Consider the following 21,459-nt stretch of genomic DNA (forward strand, 5'->3'; position numbering starts at 1 on the left):
TCCCTTCCTCCCACCCCAAGCCGCACCCCCAGCTACCTACTAACCTCATCCCACCTCCTTGACCTGTCCGTCTTCCCTGGACTGACCTATCCCCTCCCTACCTCCCCACCTACACTCTCTCCACCTATCTTCTTTACTCTCCATCTTCGGTCCGCCTCCCCCTCTCTCCCTATTTATTCCAGTTCCCTCCCCCCATCCCCCTCTCTGATGAAGGGTCTAGGCCCGAAACGTCAGCTTTTGTGCTCCTGAGATGCTGCTTGGCCTGCTGTGTTCATCCAGCCTCACATTTTACATTCTTGATTTTTGTTGCTCCACCAATGACAGCTGTGCTTTCAACTGCTCATCCAGAGTTTCCTGTTTAGGCATTTCTACTTCTTCAAAGATTTTCCTTAAAATTTCTCTACTTGATACAGTTTCTTGTCATCTGTGCTCAAACCTGTTCCTGTGCTTAATGGTTTCACTGATATCCTTCTTGTCAAGTTCCTTGGGATATCAGACTGTGTTAAATGCAAGACACAAATCTAAGTTGTTGTTGAAAAACACATTCAAAATAGTTTATAGAAGCCAGAGTAAAGATTTGCTCATCTGTACTGTGCTTTAATGAAACCACATCATGAATACAGCATACAAACACAGTTCTGGTCACCAAAATTCTAGGGAGTTCAAACAGTTGGAGGCAGTACAGTGTACAGCACAGCCACAAAGCTAATCATTAACTTTAGAGCTTAACAGGAAAGAGATAGGAAATTCATGCTTAGCAGCTCACAGAGGGTCTCTGAAACAACACTGAGTTATATAGGACAGACAGAAATTCTATTGTGTAACCACTGGCTCCATTCCTCTCCCTTACAGCTGTCTAAAGCTGAATCTGACTGCTTTGATCGTGTCCTATTTAACCTGGAATTTGACTTCTCCAACCATATACCAGCCACATCACTAGGTCTGCCTACTTTTACTGCTATAACATTACCTGACTGTGCCTCTGCCTCAGCCTCAGCTGCCAAAACTCTCATCTGCGCCTTCATTATCTCCAGATTTGGATTTCCCAACATATTATTTCCCAACCAATGATCTAACCTCCATAAACCTCAAGCCATTCAAATCTCACATTCACCTATTAACCATGAGCTCATGATGGCTGCTGACTGTGCAATGGCTTGATTTATAAAGATTTTCATACTCATTTTCAAAGCCAAATAGGAAAATGTTTGGCAATGGTTTGGCTTTTCCCTGTAATCTCCGTAATCTCTTCTATTCCTCCAGGATCTCCGTGCTTTTGTAATTTCAACCATTTACACATTCAGATTTTATAAGTTTCAACACTGGCAGTCATGTTTTCAGTGTTTGCGCTCCAAATTCCAGAGGTTTCTTTCAAAGCTTTCTCCCTTCTCTTTCCTCCTTGAAGCTAATCTCTTTGTTTCAGGTTTTGAGCATTTGTGGCATCTCATTGGTTTGGTGTAATAGCCTGTTTGAGGACATTTCTCTAAAATACTTTGGGACATTTAACCATGTTAAAAGTGATATATAAATGCAGTTGTTGTTGTAAATGCCTTGTTCATAGAAGGAACAAGAATGAGAGGGTATAGATTTAAAGTGAGATGCTATAAAAGAGTGTTTTTTTAAATGTTTTCACACTGAGAACTTGGTTATGGAATGCACTGCCTGGAAATGTGGAAGAGGTAGGTTCAACTGAGGTATTTAAGATAGCATTGATGGATATTTGTGCCAGGGTATGGGGGGAAAAAAGCAGGAGACTGCCAAAAAGTAATGATGCTCATTTGACAAAGCCCTGCAGGCATGATGGGCTGAATGGCCTTGTGTTGTATGAGGCCAATTCTGTGACTGCATTTCCAAGTTCCACTGTCACTCTTTGGAATGTGCTCCAACTCTCTCAGTTCAGCCAAAGAGTCACTGGACGCGAAACATTAACTCTGTTTATTTGGCTCCACGACCTGCTGATTTTCTCCAGCACTTTCTGATTTTTGTCTCTGAATCCTGTGCTTTTTTTTTTCATTTCTTTTGATAATTGGGTGAAGAGTTGAAATGTCCCTCCTAAGCAGTAAAAAAAACGTGGACTTTATACCATGCTTTCAAACTCATTAATTCTTTCTGGATGAGTAAGAATCGCCAGAGCAGCACAAAACATGGGATGTTGTGCCAGTCCGATCTTTCTACAAACCTCACACCGACCTTTCTTCGACTAGAATGAGGTGATACAAAACGTCAACTACGCTGAGGGTATTAAGGCAGGTTTTCACTGAAACAAAACATTTCAGACTTGGACAGCTTTCAGCTAAGGTTTTGATTTGAATTAAAGCTCTGATGATAGCCTCAACCACAGGGAGGGGAAGAAACCCCAGATGTGAGCAGATGACATTGCAAAAGAAATTTGCAACTTTTATATATATATATATATATACAACCTGGCCTGGAGAACATTTACCTTGGGAGATGGAGAGGGGAAAGAAAGAGACAAAGCATTCTGAAAATGGCAAAAATGCTCCTCCTGTGGAAGTTACCTCTTCAACAACTCCCTCTGATGATGGAACCACAACGCGATCCGGTTTTTTTCAGTTCGCTTTGGACCGGTATAAACCTGCTGAACCCGGCAACAACCGCCTTCGTGCACGCGCGCTCTCGGCGGGGGTGGTGTGGGCAGAAAGGCTGCGGGAAATTTTGGGTGCAAGAAGCGGCAAGATGCGCGGCCGCCGGCCTCCGCAGGTGGGAGAGAGGACGGAGGCGCGCTCCCGAGGCCGGCGGCGTGGTCGCGGGGAAGTGCCCGCGGCCGCATCGCTTACTAAAGAGTCGGGTGGACGCGGGGGCGCGTGCACGTGGTGGTGGTCGGGCGCGCGCACGCCGGTGTGTGCGCAAAAGACCGGCTGGAGCCGGTATAAAACAGCAGGAAGATGAATAACAAGTAATTTTAGAAGGGGACGGGAGACGATCAAAATCTGGGGAGAGACCCGGGACAGGGAGGAAAGGAAAGGAAAGGAGCAGGAGCAGGAGTAGGAGCAGGAGTAGGAGTGCAGGGTCAGAGCGAGCCGAGAGAAACAGGCTGAACAGGGATCGACCCTCTGCAACATTCACCAGCCCTTCCAAAATTCAGCCGAGAGGAGCAACATATGAAATAATTCACCTAGTTAGGGTCGTAACCAAATGTATCCGACCAAACACCAGCAAACTCGGTACGCTTTACCTGGCTGGGGCTGCAATAAAGGTAAGTCCTTCTGTCCACTGAGGAGCTGCACTTTTATTTCTTTTATTTTCTCTCCAGTTCCAATTGTTAATATTGACCTGGTATTAAACCTTCAGGAAAGGCGTCGTGTGTTTCCCATCCGATCGATAAAAAGCACTGTGTCAGGGAATGACGTGCGGTATTACAGTCCCTTTCTTTGGTGAAATAAATGTTAAAACACCAGATCTGTACTGATCCGTGGACATGTTTTTAAATTTGTGCTTTCTACTGTTTTGGGATCATTCAGGTTGGTCCTTAAAGTATGATCCCCTGGAGTTTACCGTTTAATTTCTAATTTCTCACCTCTCTCTTCCCCCCCCCCCTCCCCACACGTTCAAAACGGTTTTCATTTTGTGAATAATATGGTTTGTTTGGAGGGTTGATTTCTCTCTTTTTTTTAATTTTTGTTCTTCAGCCCCAAAAGTCGGGTCGACAACTTGAAGTTAATTTTGAGTGGCATCACACATCTCCAGATTTAGGGAAGAACTGCAGTATTCAGCTGGTGAGCACAGTAGCGATCTTAACGGGTGATATAACCGTGCGAATACGTCAAAAGGCTTAAGTTACAGGGCAAATGTCACCCGAGAAATCTGTCTGACATTTATATCTAATTAAAAATCCAAAAGAACTGCGAATGCTGTAAATCAGGAACAAAAACAGAAGTTGCTGGAAAAGGTCTGGCAGCATCCGTGAAGGAAAAAAATCAGTTAACGTTTCGGGTCCGTTAACCCTTCCTCGGAACTGGTGGTAGCTGGGACAATGACGGACAATATGCAGAAGAGCGGGTGGGGGTGAGGAGTAAACGATGGGTGGGGATGGAGCCCAAAGAGGAGAGAAGAACAGTTGAACAAAGGAGTTGATAACGATCTGGCTAGGAGAGTAAATAGCTGCTAATGGGAGGGTGTTGGTGACTAATAATAGGTCGTGTGTAATGGCAGACTGTGACAAGGCTAGTGTGTGGGGTAAGGGGGCAGGGGAATGGGAACATTCGGGCCCGAAAATTATTGAACTCGATATTTGTATCTCTCCGAAATCCTATCATATACTTTACATGTATAATTTTTACATGAACAATTGACCCAAAAAAGCATAAATGGGTTCAGGGCACTTAAAACTGGCTTCAGTTAATTTCAGGGCTAATATACAGTTGGATTTCCATGAGAGGAAGTGTCTGAGCAATTTACTGCATTTCTCGCATCAGGGGAATCGCAGTGGGGCGCTCTCTCTGGCACCGAATCCGTTTTTGAGATGTGTTTTAAAAGCTGTCTTACATTCTGTCGTTTACAATCGCAACTGTTACTAACTTTCCAATCCAATCTTCGTGATTATGTTCACTTCTGCCATGAAGAAACGAAAATTTATGCCGCATGCTTTTTTTAAAAAAAAATAAAATGCTAATTTAGTTGTCGCAGCGGTCTGGAGCCAGCATCTGGGTGCAGAGAAGTAAGCGCTTTGGTGAAGGTGCTCCTGCAGTTGTTCAGACGTACTGCGTGCAGTACTCTTTGACAAACGGACTGGCCGCTAGGTGGTGTCAGAAACGAATCTGCCCTTAATTCCCCAAACTGCTGTGGTTAATCGAGCGAAGCACTTTGGCAGTGTGAGACTTTTGAGACTCGCTAGAGTGTAAAATGGTGACATTGTGTCGACTGCCGTTACCGGACGTATATAATCGCCTAAGGTTTACATATCTTTTGTTTTTGTTAGTTTCAAAATTGTCTGTAAACTGCAAGCTTACCTTGATCAGAAAGACCTTTGCTTTACTTGGCTTCCGATGAGTAGGGACTAGGGTTTGTGACAAGTAATATCTCGGACACAATAACTATCTGTAACACATCAGACCCTCATGCTCTGCTATCCAATAAGATAATGGCTGAGACCAGGTTGTGACCTTGAATCCAATTCCCTGAGGACAGCACCCCCTGAAAATAATTCCTCAATCCCTTTATTGATCATAAACCTGTTTAAATCGGTTTTGAAATATATTCAATGCCCAGTCTCCTCCACTCTAGAGAGGAGTATTTAGAAGATTACTAATCTTTTATGACACTAAGAAATTCCTCTTCATGAAAATCTCCAGTTCTGGGTTTCTCCCGGAGATGACCATCCTCACAGTTACTGCCATCAGAATATTACATTTCAAGGTCATGTTTCATTCTTCTAAACTTCAAGCTGCTCAATCATTCTACCCCAGGAGTTGGCCCAGTAAACTGTCCATAAACTGTTTTGAATGCCTGCATATATTTCAAGTATGGTCATCAAAATTTGAAATAGTACTCTAGGTGCAGTCTCAATCCTTCTGCAGTTGTAGATATATTTTCCAAATATTATAGTTTAGCACCCTTGTGGTAAAGGTCAGTATTTCATCTGCCTCTCTTAATTGCTTGTTTGCATGTTAACATTCCATGATTCATAATTCATCCCTGCCCAAACTGGATCTTATTTGCTATTGTGCCTTAACTAATTAAAAGTACTTTCAGAGATTTTGCTCAAATTACTTAATTTCACTGGACAGGGAATGGAAATTAGGCGATGACTAATCCTGTTAGATATTCATCTGTTGGTGGCCACATGGCAATTTTTGAGTTGTTGCCAGATATGGTGATAGTGTTATGCATCACATTTTCTGTTATGACGGCAGCAGTAGAGTGGGACATATTATGCATACAGCAGATCTTCCTTTGTAAAGGACACTGCTAAGTTGCAGCATTTAATGAAAAATGTACTCTGTGCAGTTATAGGGTCCCTCAGTGGTGCTTGTACAATGTTACAGAGGTCCGATGCTTTACCCCACCCTAGAGGAAACTAACCAATTTTAAGATGCTGCAGATGCCAGAATTTAATTTTCACAGAGCTGAATAGGACATTTGTTAGGTCACAGCCGAGGTACAATGTCCAATTTTAATCACCATAATGTAAGAAGAACGTGGTTGCAGTAGACTATGCACAGGAGATCACCAGGATGTTGCCTGGATTGAAGCAATTCAGCAACAAAGATAAGATGGGCTAGGTTGTTCTCCTTTGAGCAGAGAAAGCTAGTGGGGGAACCTAACTGAGTTGTAGAGATTTGTGGGACCTGGATAGAGAGAAACCTTGTCCCTGGTTATTGATGCTGCTACTAAGAGAAGTTTACAGGGGATTTGAGGGTGGGGGGGGGTGGTGTAGGGGAGCGGAAATGTTTCTTTTCATCCGGAGGTTGGTGGCATCTGGAAGTCACTGCCTAAAAGTGGTAGAAGGAAGAACACAAGATATTTTAAGACCTGATTAGATGAGCAGTTGAAACAGATTAGTATACATGGCTACAGGCAGAGTGCTAGAAAATGAGATTGGAATAGATTGATGCTTGTGATTGGTGCAGACATATTGGACTGAATGGTCTCTGAGGTGTTAAAAATGCTGACTCTGACACTAGACATGCTTTCTCATTGGTATAAGTTAAAAGAAACATTTACTTTTTCAAAACTAAGTAATTGCAATGACATGCACATTCTCAAAAGTGATATTGTAAGAAGTGTTGCATAAAGTGTTGTTTACTCAAAATGATAAGAGGAAGCATTAAGATTTGTTACCTGAACATGGTCTTCTGTGTGCCTCCCTCCTAATAGGATTTCTTTCCCTTACAGCGTACTGACACATACCTGCACTCGCTCCTAGTCTTGACGTGTGCTATCTCTCACTGCCTCATGATCACCACAGGTTCACAACACCCACCCTGTTCAGATATGTTATGATACCTCTGGTGGAATATGAACACAGACCTTTGGCTTTGTTCTGGTCTAGAGGCAGGGACACTGCCTCTGTTACAATACCCTATTGTCTTTCTATCTCCATGAGGCCAATTAAGTCTTGACCACTTTAATGGAACTGAAGAAGGGTAGTCATCAGCATCTGGAAATGGAAATTTTACTTTGTTATTACTTCCCAAGGATATTCCCTGTCTATGTACAATACATAAAAGATGGTCAGCTACCCTATTGCTCTTCCCACCTATAGTCTGTTTTAACATTGTAAATTGTCCGTAATCCACATGCCTTGTTTAAAGTCAGATTAAGTAAGCAGGCAAAACTTGGTAGATAGAATACAATAGAGGTGTTGTGTACTTTGGTAGGAAGCAGAAAACTACAGCACAGAGTTTGGGTGTCCTTGTGCATGATTCACAAAGCTAGCATACAAGTTCAGTAGGTAAGAGGGAAGACAAATGGAATGTTGGACTTTTTCAAAGGGAATGGAGTATAAAAATAAAGAAGTCTTGCTCAAACTAGACACTACATAATTCAGAACTCAGCTGGAAAACTGAACAGTTTGGTTCGCTTCTCTATGGGGGGGCGTTGGGGAATGTATATTACAGGCAGTCTAGAGATGGGGCACTAGATTGGTACCACATATGGAGGGACTGTTTTAGGATGAGAGGTTATGGATTGGACCTGTATTTGCTGGAGTCCAGAAGAATAAGAAACCTTTTATTGCAATATCCAGCATTGTTAGGGGACTTGACAAGGTAAACGCAAAAAGTTATTTTTACCTTGTGGTAGACCCTCCAACATTAGGCATAATCTTTCAATAATGGGTCACCTATTTAAGATCAATGAGGAGGAATTTCTTCACAAATGCAGTGAATCTCTGAAATTCTTTAATATGGAGTGCTGTAATGACCAGGTCTCTACCAAAGGAACAAATGGGACACGCTGAACACATCAGGGAGCAAAGCACTAGATAAACTCAAGAAAGACAAGAACATTATAATCTTACCAGCAGACAAAGGGCGCACAACTGTCATTATGAACAAACCAAACTATGTTAGAAAGCACAGGCAATGCAGATACAAACACTTAACAACAGGTGGTGATAGACCCAACACCACAGCTAGGTAATAGTCTCTTTAGTATCTGGGTGATCCTGAAGAATGCAGGGCAAATAACCAAGACAAACTACATGAGAATGAAAGCTGGTACGCCGCTTGCTTCTATGGACGTCCTAAAGTACACAAACCAGACAATCCCTCAGACCCATTGTTTCCCTACCGGGCACACTTTCATACAAACTGGCCAAGGACCTACACCACAGACTGATACACCGAGTTGACAGATCACCCCATTCCATTCACTCAACCCAAGAATTCCTCAATACCCTCAAGAACATAAAAATCAGTGACAATGAGATTATAGTATCCTTTGATGTCACAGCTTTATCATGTCAATTGACATCCCACTAGCCAAAGAAATACTGGCCACATTACTAGAGCAAGTATGAATGCAGTCCAGCAGCTCCATCAGCAATGACAACATAAACTACTAGTCCTGTGCCTCACCACACACTTCGTTTTTAATGTCAAGTATACAAACAGATCAACAGCATACCCATGGGGTCACTCATCTCAGGACTCAGCGGAGGCAGTCATGCAAAGACTGGAATACACTACCCTCCCCATATTTGACCTAAACTGTGAACCTGGTACGTAGATGACACATTTGTCATTATTAAATGCAAACTAGAAGAGACCGCCATCACATCAACAACATATTCACAGGGTTTAAATTCACAAGAGAAGAAGAAAACAACAACAGAGATAATGGGAACTGCAGATGCTGGAGAATCCAAGATAATAAAATGTGAGGCTGGATGAACACAGCAGGCCAAGCAGCATCTCAGGAGCACAAAAGCTGACGTTTCGGGCCTAGACCCTTCATCAGAGAGGGGGATGGGGAGAGGGTTCTGGAATAAATAGGGAGAGAGGGGGAGGCGGACCGAAGATGGAGAGAAAAGAAGATAGGTGGAGAGGAGAGTATAGGTGGGGAGGGGATAGGTCAGTCCAGGGAAGACAGACAGGTCAAGGAGGTGGGATGAGGTTAGTAGGTAGGAAATGGAGGTGCGGCTTGGGGTGGGAGGAAGGGATGGGTGAGAGGAAGAACAGGTTAGGGAGGCAGAGACAGGCTGGGCTGATTTTGGGAAGCAGTGGGGGGAGGGGAAGAGCTGGGCAGCCCAGCTCTTCCCCTTCCCCCACCGCATCCCAAAATCAGCCCAGTACGTCCCCTCCCACCACTGCACCACACAACCAGCCCAGCTCTTACCCTCCCCCCACTGCTTCCCAAAACCAGCCCAGCCTGTCTCTGCCTCCCTAACCTGTTCTTCGTCTCACCCATCCCTTCCACCCACCCCAAGCCGCACCTCCATTTCCTACCTACTAACCTCATCCCACCTCCTTGACCTATCCGTCTTCCCTGGACTGACCTATCCCCTCCCTACCTCCCCACCTATACTGTCCTCTCTACCTATCTTCTTTTCTCTCCATCTTCGGTCCGCTTCCCCGTCTCTCCCTATTTATTCCAGAACCCTCTCCCCATCCCCCTCTCTGATGAAGGGTGTAGGCCCAAAACGTCAGCTTTTGTGCTCCTGAGATGCTGCTTGGCCTGCTGTGTTCATCCAGCTTCAAACTTTATTATCAAGAAAACAACAACAATCAGCTTCCATTTCTGGCCATCAGAGTTGAGCATATGATCGGGGAATTCCAAATCTTCGTATACAGGAAAGCAACCGATACTGACCAAATCCTCAACTTCCACAGCAACCAACCCAACATCCACAAACAAAGCTGCACTTGGACACAATTTAAATGGGCCACAATTCACTGCAACACTCCAGAAGTATGCAGGAAAGAGAAAGAGCACCTACACAAAATCTTCGCTATGAACAGACATCCCCTCAACTTCATCCTCAGGTGCCTACTAAACAGACAACATAGTACACTCTAACACAATGGCCACACTGCCCTACATCAAGAACATATCAAAACTGACAACAACACTTCTAAGACCACTAGGAATCATGGTTGCCCTTGAGCTCACAGCCACTCTATGACAAACATCACAAGGATTAAAGACCCCATGCCCACAACATGCAGAACAAACATGGTTTACAAAATACCATGCATCGACTACCACAAACATTACATTGGACAGACAGGAAGGAAACTAGCCATCAGAATATCTGAACATCAACTAGCAGCAAAACGATGTGACAAACTTTCCTTAATATCAGCACATTCGGACAATGAAGCCCATCAGTTTAACTAGGAAAATGTAACTGTAGGAGCCCAAGCCAAAGATAGACAGGCACAGGAATTCCTAGAGGCATGGTTCTCAACCCGTAATGCAATCAACAAACAGAGAGAATTGGACCCCATATACAAACCTATACAGAACAAAACCGGAAATGACGGTACTCACCATAACAGACTGGACAATATAAATTCCAAGCAGAGTAGAACAACATCACTTCATCTGAGGCCTCATTGATGTCACCTAGCATGGTGATGAAACATCCGAATGAGCAAGTCAACAACCTCATCCACAACCAAATCTTTGCTAAAACTTTAAAGACCAGGTCATTAAGTATATTCGAGACTGAAATTGATTAATGTTTAATCAGCAAGGGAATTGAGAGTTATGGGGAATAGGCAAGAAAATGGAGTTAAGGATTATCAGATCAACCATGATCTAAATGAATGGCAGAGCAGACTCAATAGGCTGAATCATCTACTTGTGTTTCTGCATTTTATGGTCGAATAAGTCCATCATCTTCTCAAGTTTGCAGGCATTTCACGTGGGTGTAATAGGATGTTTACAGAACTTTTTACACTTGTTAATTGTATAATTGCCCAACATTTTGCAGGAATGTAAAGTTTTCACCTAATTCCTTCAATCTGTGATCTCACAGCCATTCCTAAAATGGCTGCTTATACGCTCTTCTACACTTTTCATTGAACCAGAATTAGTTTTGTAGCTTTATGATTACAAAGTAAAGGGTATACCACAGATGAGTTTGCAGATTGGTATAATTTCATTCGGGTACAGCAACTCATGAATAGTCAATCTTGAGCCGTAAGTTTGGAATGTTGGTTTCAGAACTGATAAAAAGCAGGGGTGGCTGATTTCCTTCCTTGAAGGGTACTAGTGAACCAGATTTGCTTTCATGACCATCTGATAATTTCATGGTCATCGGTTTTTAATCCAACTGCTTTTTTTTCTATTTAACTGAATTTAAATTCTCCCACTTCCAAGATATAATGTGATCTCTTGTCATCTGATCATGGTCCAGGAGTTTGGATTATCTGCAGCGGGTATGGTGATGTGTTGTTATTATACTGATAATCTATAGACCTGGAGTATTTCAATGGTTTCCAAAACACCTGCATTTTGTACAGTAATGATATAAATGCAGTAATAATTGCATTTCACATTGATATGAAGAATAAAGTTTATCATATTTGCTTTGCTTCAGAAATCTTGTGCAAAGAAAGCTGTAATTCCTATGGAAAGCCTAAAATGTAAAATGGAAATGCCTCATTGTTTTCCACCACTCAAACAAAGACAAGAATCAAAAGACTGTGAAAAGAATGCTATACAAGTTACCGTAGAATTCCTGAAGATGACTGCCTGCACACGCACAATTCTAGTTTCATTTTATCATAATTAGAGACTCCATTTCTTTTTAATTTCTCAGTATTCCAAACACAATTCCCTTCTGTTCATAAACTATTCAGGCCTTCAAGTGTTTGAACGTGTGTTGTATTCATCATTAGACACAAAAGTTCAGGACTGCAACTGTTATAAATATTACTAAATGTACAGGCTTAATATCGAGACAATAAAAGGGGCTATGTAATAAATCTCTTCCTTTGTTCTCGAAGAACTACAGAGATAAATATTGTGACTTAGTGTTTTTATTTAAAATAAAACACAAGGAGGAATTGTATTGGGACTCAGTGTTACCTGTGTTTTCCTCTTAACAAATGTTGCCAGGTCTGCTGAGTTTCTCCAGCACTTTGCTTTTAATTCAGGCTTCCAATATCCACAGTATTTTGCTTTTATTTCAGAGTTTTTGTTTCCATTCATAAGGTAGTTTTAGGCTTCATTTGATTTAAGAGTTTCATAACAAATCTGTTCTCCGTATTTTGAGCAAAGTGGGTTTGCTGTTATAAGGTCTGCATTATGATATGTGCACTTAATTATAATTATTGAAAAATCCAAAATTAATATTCTGAAGACAATAAGCATTTGAGTGGAACCACTGGTTGGTGTCTAAGAACTGAAACAGCCTTTTTTTATTGCAGCAAACACTGTAGAAATTAACATGTTCAAGGAAAGGTCAAGAGGATGCACAGTCAATGTTTACACTAAAACTCCAGATGGAGGTTGGGGCTGGATCATAGCCATCGCATTTTTCTTCGTAGAAGTACTCACGTACGGCATAATGAAGTCATTAGGTGTTTTTTTTTATGACCTAATGGCATATTTCAATGTGTCCAACAGCAGAGTGTCCTGGATATTATCTATCTCTGCATTTGTAATGATGTTTACAGGTAAGGAGTACTTTGACAATCTTCATATTTGGAATTTTTTCTGGTTTTGGCTAGAATTTATTAAATATTAGCCTTGACAAGTATCCTGCAGACTTCATTTACAGCACTGACAATATTTATACAATTGGAATTGGCACACCCAAGAAAAGTAATAAAAGATACTGGAAATTACAGCTGCAATCCCACACAATTGTTATGGTTTGTTTATAATTTTCTAAAGTGCTGTTTTGGCGCAAGTTCCAGTAATGCAAAATAATTTTCTTTCTTTTCAATATCGTTATCTGCTGAAGATTAGTCTAAATTTAAATGTCTATTTCACCACTGTTAAATGCCTTTTATGGAAAGTTGTTTTATAGCCACTGTTTGAGGCTTGAGGAAAATGAAGAAATATGCACTGAACAGAATCAAAAGCGAACGCAGTAAGAATAAACATGTAAACTTTGAATGATTGGAAAAGGGTTTGAGTTATTAACTTATTCGAACATTCCAAGTAATTCAAAGTAATTTTTGGCATGGAGACTGAAAAATTTGGATTAATCTAACATTTCAAGTTGGCTATAATTTCACACAAGTGCAACAAATTATCCAATAGTACAAATTAACTAACATCAAATTAACGTAGAAGTTACCTCTCTTTGAACAGCACAAGGTTCTGTATTTATTATGACTTTAGTTCTGAACATGGCTTTGAGTGTTACAGCTGCCTAACTTACCCCTGACCTTTTCAGCTTATAGATCAAGTTTAAATTACGTAACTTAGTCAACAGCTTGAGTAGACAATTACTATTTTTTTTAACAAGTGCTAAGCATCTAATTATAATGCTGATAGAATAATCTTTAATGAAGTGGTAGAGGGATAGATATATTGTATACTCCAAGATGTGGAGGTAAATTTTCCTACTGTTGAAGTTCAGGAATGAATAGAAAGGGTTTTTTTAAGGAAGGATATGTGAAATTTGCAGTAGCTTGGGCAGTTGAAGAAAATTATCCCTTAAAAATCTTATTAATATAATTTCCATTTGCCCAGTTTTCAAATTACACTGCATGTGAATTCAATTTATGTTTTACCTTTTTTAATGTACATATTTATTTCTACTTTGAGACACACTTGCCTCTAAAATTAACAGTATCTAGTTTAAAATACTTAGGAATTTAATTCCTCCTGTTTTCTATAGTTACCTTCCTATCTTTATTTCTTTTGAAAATATTCATTTTCATTTCCTCATTTCATTTTAATTAGTGTGTTAGCATAAATTCCCCCTTCTCTCTCTTTCTCCCCATAACTTTCTCTCATTGAACCAATGGAGATATTAAATAACTTTTCATTTTAAGTAGATAAGGTGAAATCCAAAACCCAATCCAAGTTTGACAACTCCATCAAATTGAGATCAGCCATTACTGCAACAGGCCTGTTAAACAAAATGTTTGAGCATCTTTCTCATAATTGGACAGCAAAGGTTTTGGAAAGGGCCTTTTAAAAGAAATTCTAAAGCCTACACAATTGGGCCTCCGTAGCTGAAGATTTGTCCATAAGTTGTGTAGCAAATTTAAGGGGTGTTCAGAGTTAGAGAAATAGAAATTTTAATTAAGGGGGTGGTCAAATGCATAGCTGCAGGAGCTTTGAGATATGGGTGAGTGGAACTTTGTGGGACAGGATATGGACAGCTGGCTTTGGATGAACTGAAGATTACATGGTAGAAAATGGCAGGCCAAACAGAAGAGCATTGGGATAGTGGAGTCTGCAAGTGATGCAACAATAGATGACCATCTATACACAGGTGATTTGACACAGATTGTGATAAATGATTGGGTGAAAGTAAGTGGAAGGTCCACTAGGGATTGACCAGGCTTCCATGACCACAAATAATCTGGTTCACCATGAGAGTGGTAGTTGGGCAAGGAAGGCGGGACAGTTATGACAATGTAGCAGAGGCCTAATTTGCTGACTTTGGTAGTCTTTTTTAAACTAAAGGAAATTTGGGATTCAAAGACTGAATTTTGGTAATGTGGGTTGACAACTCTGGCTCAGCAGACTGTCTGAGGCAAATCTGGATTTGATCGAGTTTAATTTAGAAACTGAAACACATCTGCAAAAGAAGTACTGAAGGCAGCTTGTAGGTGAGAAACAGAAGGGGATCACTGATGGGATTTTGAGAGACCTTAACTTTGGAAGTTAACAACAGTGTGAGGATGGAAGAGAAAGCCTTTACTGAGTATGCTGTGGCTGTGGTCACATGGCAAGAGGGGAACCAAGCAGAGACAGTCAATCCCATAAAACTAGGGAGAGGTTGAGGAATGTAAAGAGTATGTTATACCCTGTGATCAGTCCCATTATAGGTACATTTGTGACTTTTGTAAGGCTGCTTCAATGTTACAGCATGGCAGGAAAATTGATTTGGATAGATTCAATCAGTGCACTGAAGACAATTTTGAAAGTGTCATCTTTAAGTAGGAACTGAGAGTTTGCAAATACAAAATAATGAGAGCATTTTTTTTGAAGTGGCAGGTGGGGGCGGGGGGGATGTTTTGAAGTGTGAAATAGTATCTGAGGACCTAAAGAGGAAGTTGGGTGGAGTGGCAAATTGCTGGCTCTGAGTGCAGGTGTACAGTCTTAAGAACCACATCAGCTCAGAGGACATAAGGAAATATATGGTGTAAGATTAGAAGTAGAATGAGAAATTCTGGAGAAATTTTGGGTTGGTGTGGAAAAGGGAGAAATAGTGGGGCAGTAAATGTTAATTGTTACCTTTTTTAAAAGTCCCTTTTATTTCCTCAAACTACTGCAATGGTAGCATCAGCACAAATATTTCTAGAGAAATGAGTTTGCTTACCTTGCCCGTCTGTTCCTCTTTCTCTACAAATTCCAGTTGTTCTATCCTAATAGAAAGTGACGTCTTGTACCATCATAAAGAAAGGAATCCGAGTCAAAGTCAAACAATTCAATGATGGCTATGCTTAACAATAGAGTAAACTTAAATAAGAGAAGCTGCTGCAACACTTAATTGCAACAATTTGTTACTTGCTTGCCATTTGGCTGCAGAGCATGTACAGCAACATAATATTGATTTTCATGGGCCAAAAAAAAAATTTTCATTGCTGAACCTAAATTTTGGATGTGTTCATTTCCAGAGCACTCAATAGTTTACACTATTCTGGTGTTGTTGTAAATCAAGTGTTGGGTTACATCTAAAGTAGATACCAATTCAACAGAATCACCATGTACTGTACAGTGTTGATCTCATTACAACAAAGAAATAAAAGTGCCCTTCCCCATACCACCACTTTCCCCATAAAATGGTGAACGTTATTAGGGTACCTTTTGTTGTTGTACACTGTCTCCAATAATAGCACTCTAATGGTTCATCTTCAATATATCCTTGGCTTGAACTCTTTATAAACAAGAAGAAAACACAACTAAAAGACCTATAACCATCAACAAAAGATGAATGGGCTGGGTCTCCTTTTCCTTTTCAACTGAGAAGCTGACGGGACCTAATGGAGATCTTCGCCAACTCAAATTGTGAAAGTTTTGGTAGAGTGCTTCCACATGATGGTGACGTAGACCCGAGATCAAAATATGATAGTTGTTGAAAATCAGATTTGTATTTCAGAGAAACCTCTTAACCTGGAGAGTAGTGAGAATTTGGAATCTCAATGACAGTCACTGGGACAATTAGTTTAGTTGTATTTAAGGGGAAGCTAGATCAATGTGAGGAAGAGGACAACAAACGATTATGCTGAGAGTTAGATGGGGGAAGGATAAGAGGAAGCTCAAGTAGAGCTAATTGACTGGCTGACCCAAGTCATCTGTTCCTTTACAGTATATCCTATAAAATGTTAGAAATTTGCAGCCACATCTCAATTTTGTAATAGAATTAAAAACTTGAGCACTGATGCAGAGTGCCATCTGATATGCTTGTTAAGTGCTCGCACACAGTATTGTCCTGAAGGACTGCAATTTATATGCAAACATTCAAACCAAGTTGTCTTTTGTTTTGAATGTAACAGGAACATTTTTGGTCTGTTCCATTTGTCTCTAATACTAGCTAATGTTTGCTAGAACCACCAGGTTCACCTTTTTACATTTGAAGGTGTTAATTATTTTGTAGATTTATTGAACACAATCTATTTGACATTTTGTACTCATATACCATGAAAATATGTGGAACAAAGAGCAAGGCCTGAAGATCCACTAACAAAGTTATAAGTTTTAATTTGAAAGTCTGAAGCCATATGCTTTCTCAATGGGATGGAGAAAAAAAACTTGGGCAGTAATAGTCTCCTGCAGACTGGTCCATCTTGGGTTGCTTTGGAGCAATGTGTTTGTTTGCCGGCTAGTCCTTATTGCATTAAATTGGTGAGTTTACAGCACTGGAGATAAACTACAAAAAAGAAATTCAAAATCCTGTTGGAAAAATTAGTGCTAGCCAAGGCCAGTTACTTTTGGTCTTAAAACATTACCAAATAGGAAAACAAAACAATAAACAACTCTTCAGTTTCTGCATCCATAACTGTTTCCTTTCGTTTCTCCTCCACTTTTTTGATTTCTTGTGACCCTTTGCAGTTTCTCATTACTCCACCATCTCGTTATTTGCAAAATTATGTTTAAGTTTATTTTTCTTAAAAGATATTTGTTTAAAGTACAAGTTAGCAAGTTAAAGTCCCACTGGCCACCAAACCAAGAAAATGGTACTGTAGATTTAAGTTGAATGCTGCATAAATTATATTTTGATTCCTTACATTTGGTACAAAATAGAAGTAAAAATATATACCACAATGATGCATCTCGATATTTTCCTGCACGTATTTTTTCACAGCACTCAAGTAGGGAATGAAATATTCAAAGTAACTGATTTTAGAAAAAACTAAAGAAGAAAGAAAAGACTTTAACATTCATACATACAATACTATTACCTAATTTGAGCTACTTGATGTTTTTCATTTTCAACATTGAACATTTTTCAACGTCCTCAAAACAAAACCTTTGACTGTCATCATGTCATCCCAGGTTAAATTTGAGATAGTAACACCAAGCAGATATGATGCTGAAAACCATATGCATAATTTACTTTATCCATAACGTATGGCTCTGTGCTTTTTAATCGTTACCTTTATACTGCCCAAAATATTATGCAATGCACAGCCAAGGATTACAGAGAAAAAAAAGTTGATTGCTGAGTTCTGAGTCAAAGCCAGATAAGATATACCAGATTTTGATATACATTGTTGATTCCAGTGGAAAAGATTGTGGGGAAATGCAGCTTGAATTTATCTGGTACAGGAAAATATTATCAAAGCTGTTACATGGTTAGGGATGCTTGTTATCTCCCGGAATAGTTGGCTGCAGTGGTTAACTTGGCTAAAATGTGTCATATTTGAATGTTATTTGAAAATATCAAAATTCTGTCCAATGATATTAAAAATATTAAACATTACTTTGCCAAGATTATTTATAAACATAAGATTTTTGTGTTTTTCTTTTCTTTTTAAATCTTTTTCCCACAGCAAAACAGGTTTCAGCTAGTGCCTGCTAAACATTCTCTTACTCCACTTCGGCTCAAGAATTTAGGTCACGAAAGAATCTGCTGAATCCAGTTTAAAGTGAAACGTTAACAAACGTCAACACTACCAGACAAAGAGAAGACTGAACAGCACTTCTGTGTACCAGTACAGTACCTAATGAACCACATGCAAACTAGGAAAAATCAAGAACAGTATAAAATTCATTGCAGTAATTCTGACAGCTGAAATCATAAAATGGAAGTCAGGGTTGAGTTTATTGTAAGTTCTAATCCTTAATTTTATTAATCGATGGACAGTGCAGCAATCAGGACACAAACGTATTGCATGGAGATGATGCAGTTTTTTTTATTGTGCAGTGATTGATGGGGTAGAGTTTGCAAATGTTTGGAACAACTTGATTATAGAGGATTTTCACAATCCATGTACCTCTATAAAAAGTTGTTTCAAATTATTGGGAATGCGAGAGACAGGAAGAAAGAAACAATGTCTTTGTTTTAAAAATGGATCATGTTGAACAGAATTGAAGGATGTTTGTAGATTTAGTTTTGTGTATTTTGTTTAGATCCTTGGAGAGTTTAGGAGGAAGTTTAGACTGAAGAATCTCGACTTTTGCTATGATGAATCTGGGTGGCATGTCAGGAGACCAACTAACTCTGGTGATGCTGGAAAGACCACCCCCTGCACGTTTCCCTTCCGTCTCTCTTCCACACCCTGTTCTCCCCAACCCCACTCCCACACACCACCTCTGCTTCCTCTCCCACGCCCCACCAATTCACCACCACCTTAACAATGCATTAGCCAAAACTGGAAAATATCAGTTGACATTGCTATTCGTGTTTGGCTTACTTGGAAAGGAGCACTGCAGCTATCAAATTACGGGCGTTCAGAGTTTTGGATATTGCCTATTTTAAAATGGTAAAATACTGCAGTTTGTGCTCTTCTCCAAAGTCTGTAGAGATAGGTTAAGAAAGATACATTGATTTTAGAAGCAAAGAAATAAAAGACAATTGCTTTTAATTGTCTTTCTTTGCTTACTATTACAAGATGTGCTAGTATTGTAATTGATGTATAATTTTCACATTAGAAGGGACAAGTAGGCAGGAAACTTGGACTTGTGCTGTGCAATATCACAAAATCAAAATCAATCAACAAGTATCGAGACCTATTAGCATTTTGATTTTTAATTTACTGCTTCTTTGCTCTAGAAATGCTATGTCTGTGTATTGTTCCACCTGAGATTCATTGTAGAGTTTAGGGCAATTGTAATCTCTCTACCTGATTAAATACCTTTTCTTTTTAATTTTCATTGCTTTAGGATCGAACATTTTTAAATGTCTTTTTTTTTGGGCTGTAGTCTTTGACCTGGGATAGGATTGTGGGGATAGGGAGTTAAAAAACAAAATGATATATAGTGAAGAACGTGCCTATTACTTTGCAAGTGGAAAATTCTTTGTGTTTTTGGATAAGCAATATGTGAATGAATGTTAACTTTGTTTCATCACAATTTTAATTTTAAATTCTGACTCCACAGTGAGTTTGGTTGTGGTGTGTGGTGGTGAGCATGAAGCCGCAAGGCTTCTCCCCATTAATGTACTTTGTTTTAACAGAACCAAGTGCTTACTCACCCAATTGTAAGAACATTGGACTAGGAGCAGGCCATTTATCCTCTCCTTCCTGTTTCAACATTATATTTTGTCATGGCTGTGTATCTTAACTCCACTTATGTGCCAATGTCCATAGCCATTGCTACACATTTGATATGCTGTAATCTGTCCACTCCTATGCAGATTGGTTTAAAACAAATGTATATAACATTCTGTACGCAAACTTGATGATAAATCAACTAATGTTTTTTTTCTCATATTTTTTTTCCACCTCAGTTATTTTCATTCCTTCCCTTCTTTAGGTCCACTGTGCCATTCACTCTACTATAGAAGAGAAGGTGGACAGGCAATCTGCTCCCAGACCTCTAACAATGCCGCTCTGTAACTGGCTGCTAGGAGTTGTGCGTGAGTGGACCGGGGGAGTGGTGTCCCTGTGTGTGTGAGAGAGTGAATGTGTTTATGTTCCTTCTTCCTGCCCTGTTGTTTAGCCCGCTCTCTCCTCGCCCAGTCTGTCCTTGCCCTTGCTTCTGCTTGTGAATTTGTTCTGTGTGTATTATGAACACAATCCTGCATTTTACCATTTCCAGAACTAAGGTTCCACCAACTACAATCAATCACAGTCTCCAAAAGACAACAATGGATAACAGCAATATTCAAATATACAGTATTGCTTCAAAATTGATATTAGACACCATAAATCTGACACAGTCACCTGGATAATTAGTACCAGTGAGAAATTTTATGTTGCTACAGAAGCAAACAATCAGTTTTATTCTTTAGCCCCAAGCATAATTTGGCACACCGTTAATACTCCTCAAACAATATTTACACAGTCAACATACAAATTGGCATGTTTGATGACCATCTGAAACAGTAGTGATAATCTAACTGCAAAAAACTTAAGTTAAAAAATATTTTTGCTTACTGTAGCTTCTACTTTATTCTGAGGCTGAATCCAAGATTACATTTTTTTCCATCATTTCATGAAGAATATTAGCCTTCCAAATAAATTTTTTTCAAAAAGTTTAAACTTTTGTTTGGAAGCTGGATTTCTGCAGCTACCTTATATTGATTCCCCTCCCAATCCTAACTGGGAATAGCAGAACTTAAACCAATATCTGTTTTTCAGGTGCTGCCCTGGTACCCAAAGCCTCCCAAGAGGAGAGAATGAAATCCACTCTATTGGGTAGTCGAAGATATTTTCACCCGCTTAAAAGCAGCATTTGGGTGTTTTGTAACATGCAAGTAAGGGGACTAATGCCTCGTTGAGATCCACTCCAACACTTCTTTTGAGGCAGTCCGGCCATTATGGTCTGAACCCAGAACCCACCTCTTACAATATTGTTATTTACTGAATGTGGAAGTTGCAAAAGTACATGCTCACCACTGAACTCCAAAGTAAGAAGTTTGTCTTGCTACGGTTTGTGTTCATCACTTTCCCCACCATCTTACCTTGACCCAAATAGATCCTGACTTGTTTCACCCTTCTTCCATTCCCCACCTAGACATGTGGGACAATCACCAACGGCTCCTGTAACATTAGCTTAATTTCTTTCCAGTCCTCTCCATTCTTTAGCAGAAGTCTGTAGTGCTAATTAAATTTGGTGAGAAATTAATACTGTGGAAGATACACAATTTTCTTGAATAGACATGGCCTCCATGCATTTTTGGTTCAATCTGCCATCAAAATAAATTTGAGTGAGGATCATATTTTCCATGAAACACTGCGCACACTGGAAGAC

At 39.9% G+C, this 21,459-nt stretch overlaps 2 protein-coding genes across 13 annotated transcripts in view; one reads left to right on the forward strand and one right to left on the reverse strand.

The window, feature by feature from the left end:
• arsg (arylsulfatase G) overlaps window positions 1–4,678 on the reverse strand; it is a 129,661-nt gene extending 124,983 nt beyond the window's left edge. The window contains exon 1 of one of the 5 annotated variants that reach the window (XM_059653691.1): window positions 4,540–4,678. In XM_059653691.1, coding sequence (XP_059509674.1) covers window positions 4,540–4,579 — 40 coding nt within the window. In that variant the 5' untranslated portion in view covers window positions 4,580–4,678. Of the gene's footprint in view, window positions 1–2,443; window positions 2,760–4,539 lie in introns of those variants that run through there. The other 4 variants (XM_059653692.1, XM_048555016.2, XM_048555017.2 and 1 more) reach the window with 4 other exon arrangements.
• The window catches only part of LOC125463587 (monocarboxylate transporter 7-like), a 34,203-nt gene continuing 15,421 nt past the window's right edge, over window positions 2,678–21,459 (forward strand). Inside the window, exons 1-3 of one of the 8 annotated variants that reach the window (XM_048555019.2) lie at window positions 2,678–3,217; window positions 3,651–3,737; window positions 12,342–12,590. In XM_048555019.2, coding sequence (XP_048410976.1) covers window positions 12,362–12,590 — 229 coding nt within the window. In that variant the 5' untranslated portion in view covers window positions 2,678–3,217; window positions 3,651–3,737; window positions 12,342–12,361. Of the gene's footprint in view, window positions 3,218–3,650; window positions 3,738–12,341; window positions 12,591–18,095; window positions 21,116–21,459 lie in introns of those variants that run through there. The other 7 variants (XM_048555021.2, XM_048555023.2, XM_048555020.2 and 4 more) reach the window with 7 other exon arrangements.

Source organism: Stegostoma tigrinum, chromosome 22, assembly GCF_030684315.1.
Source record: "Stegostoma tigrinum isolate sSteTig4 chromosome 22, sSteTig4.hap1, whole genome shotgun sequence".
Lineage (NCBI taxonomy): Eukaryota > Metazoa > Chordata > Chondrichthyes > Orectolobiformes > Stegostomatidae > Stegostoma > Stegostoma tigrinum.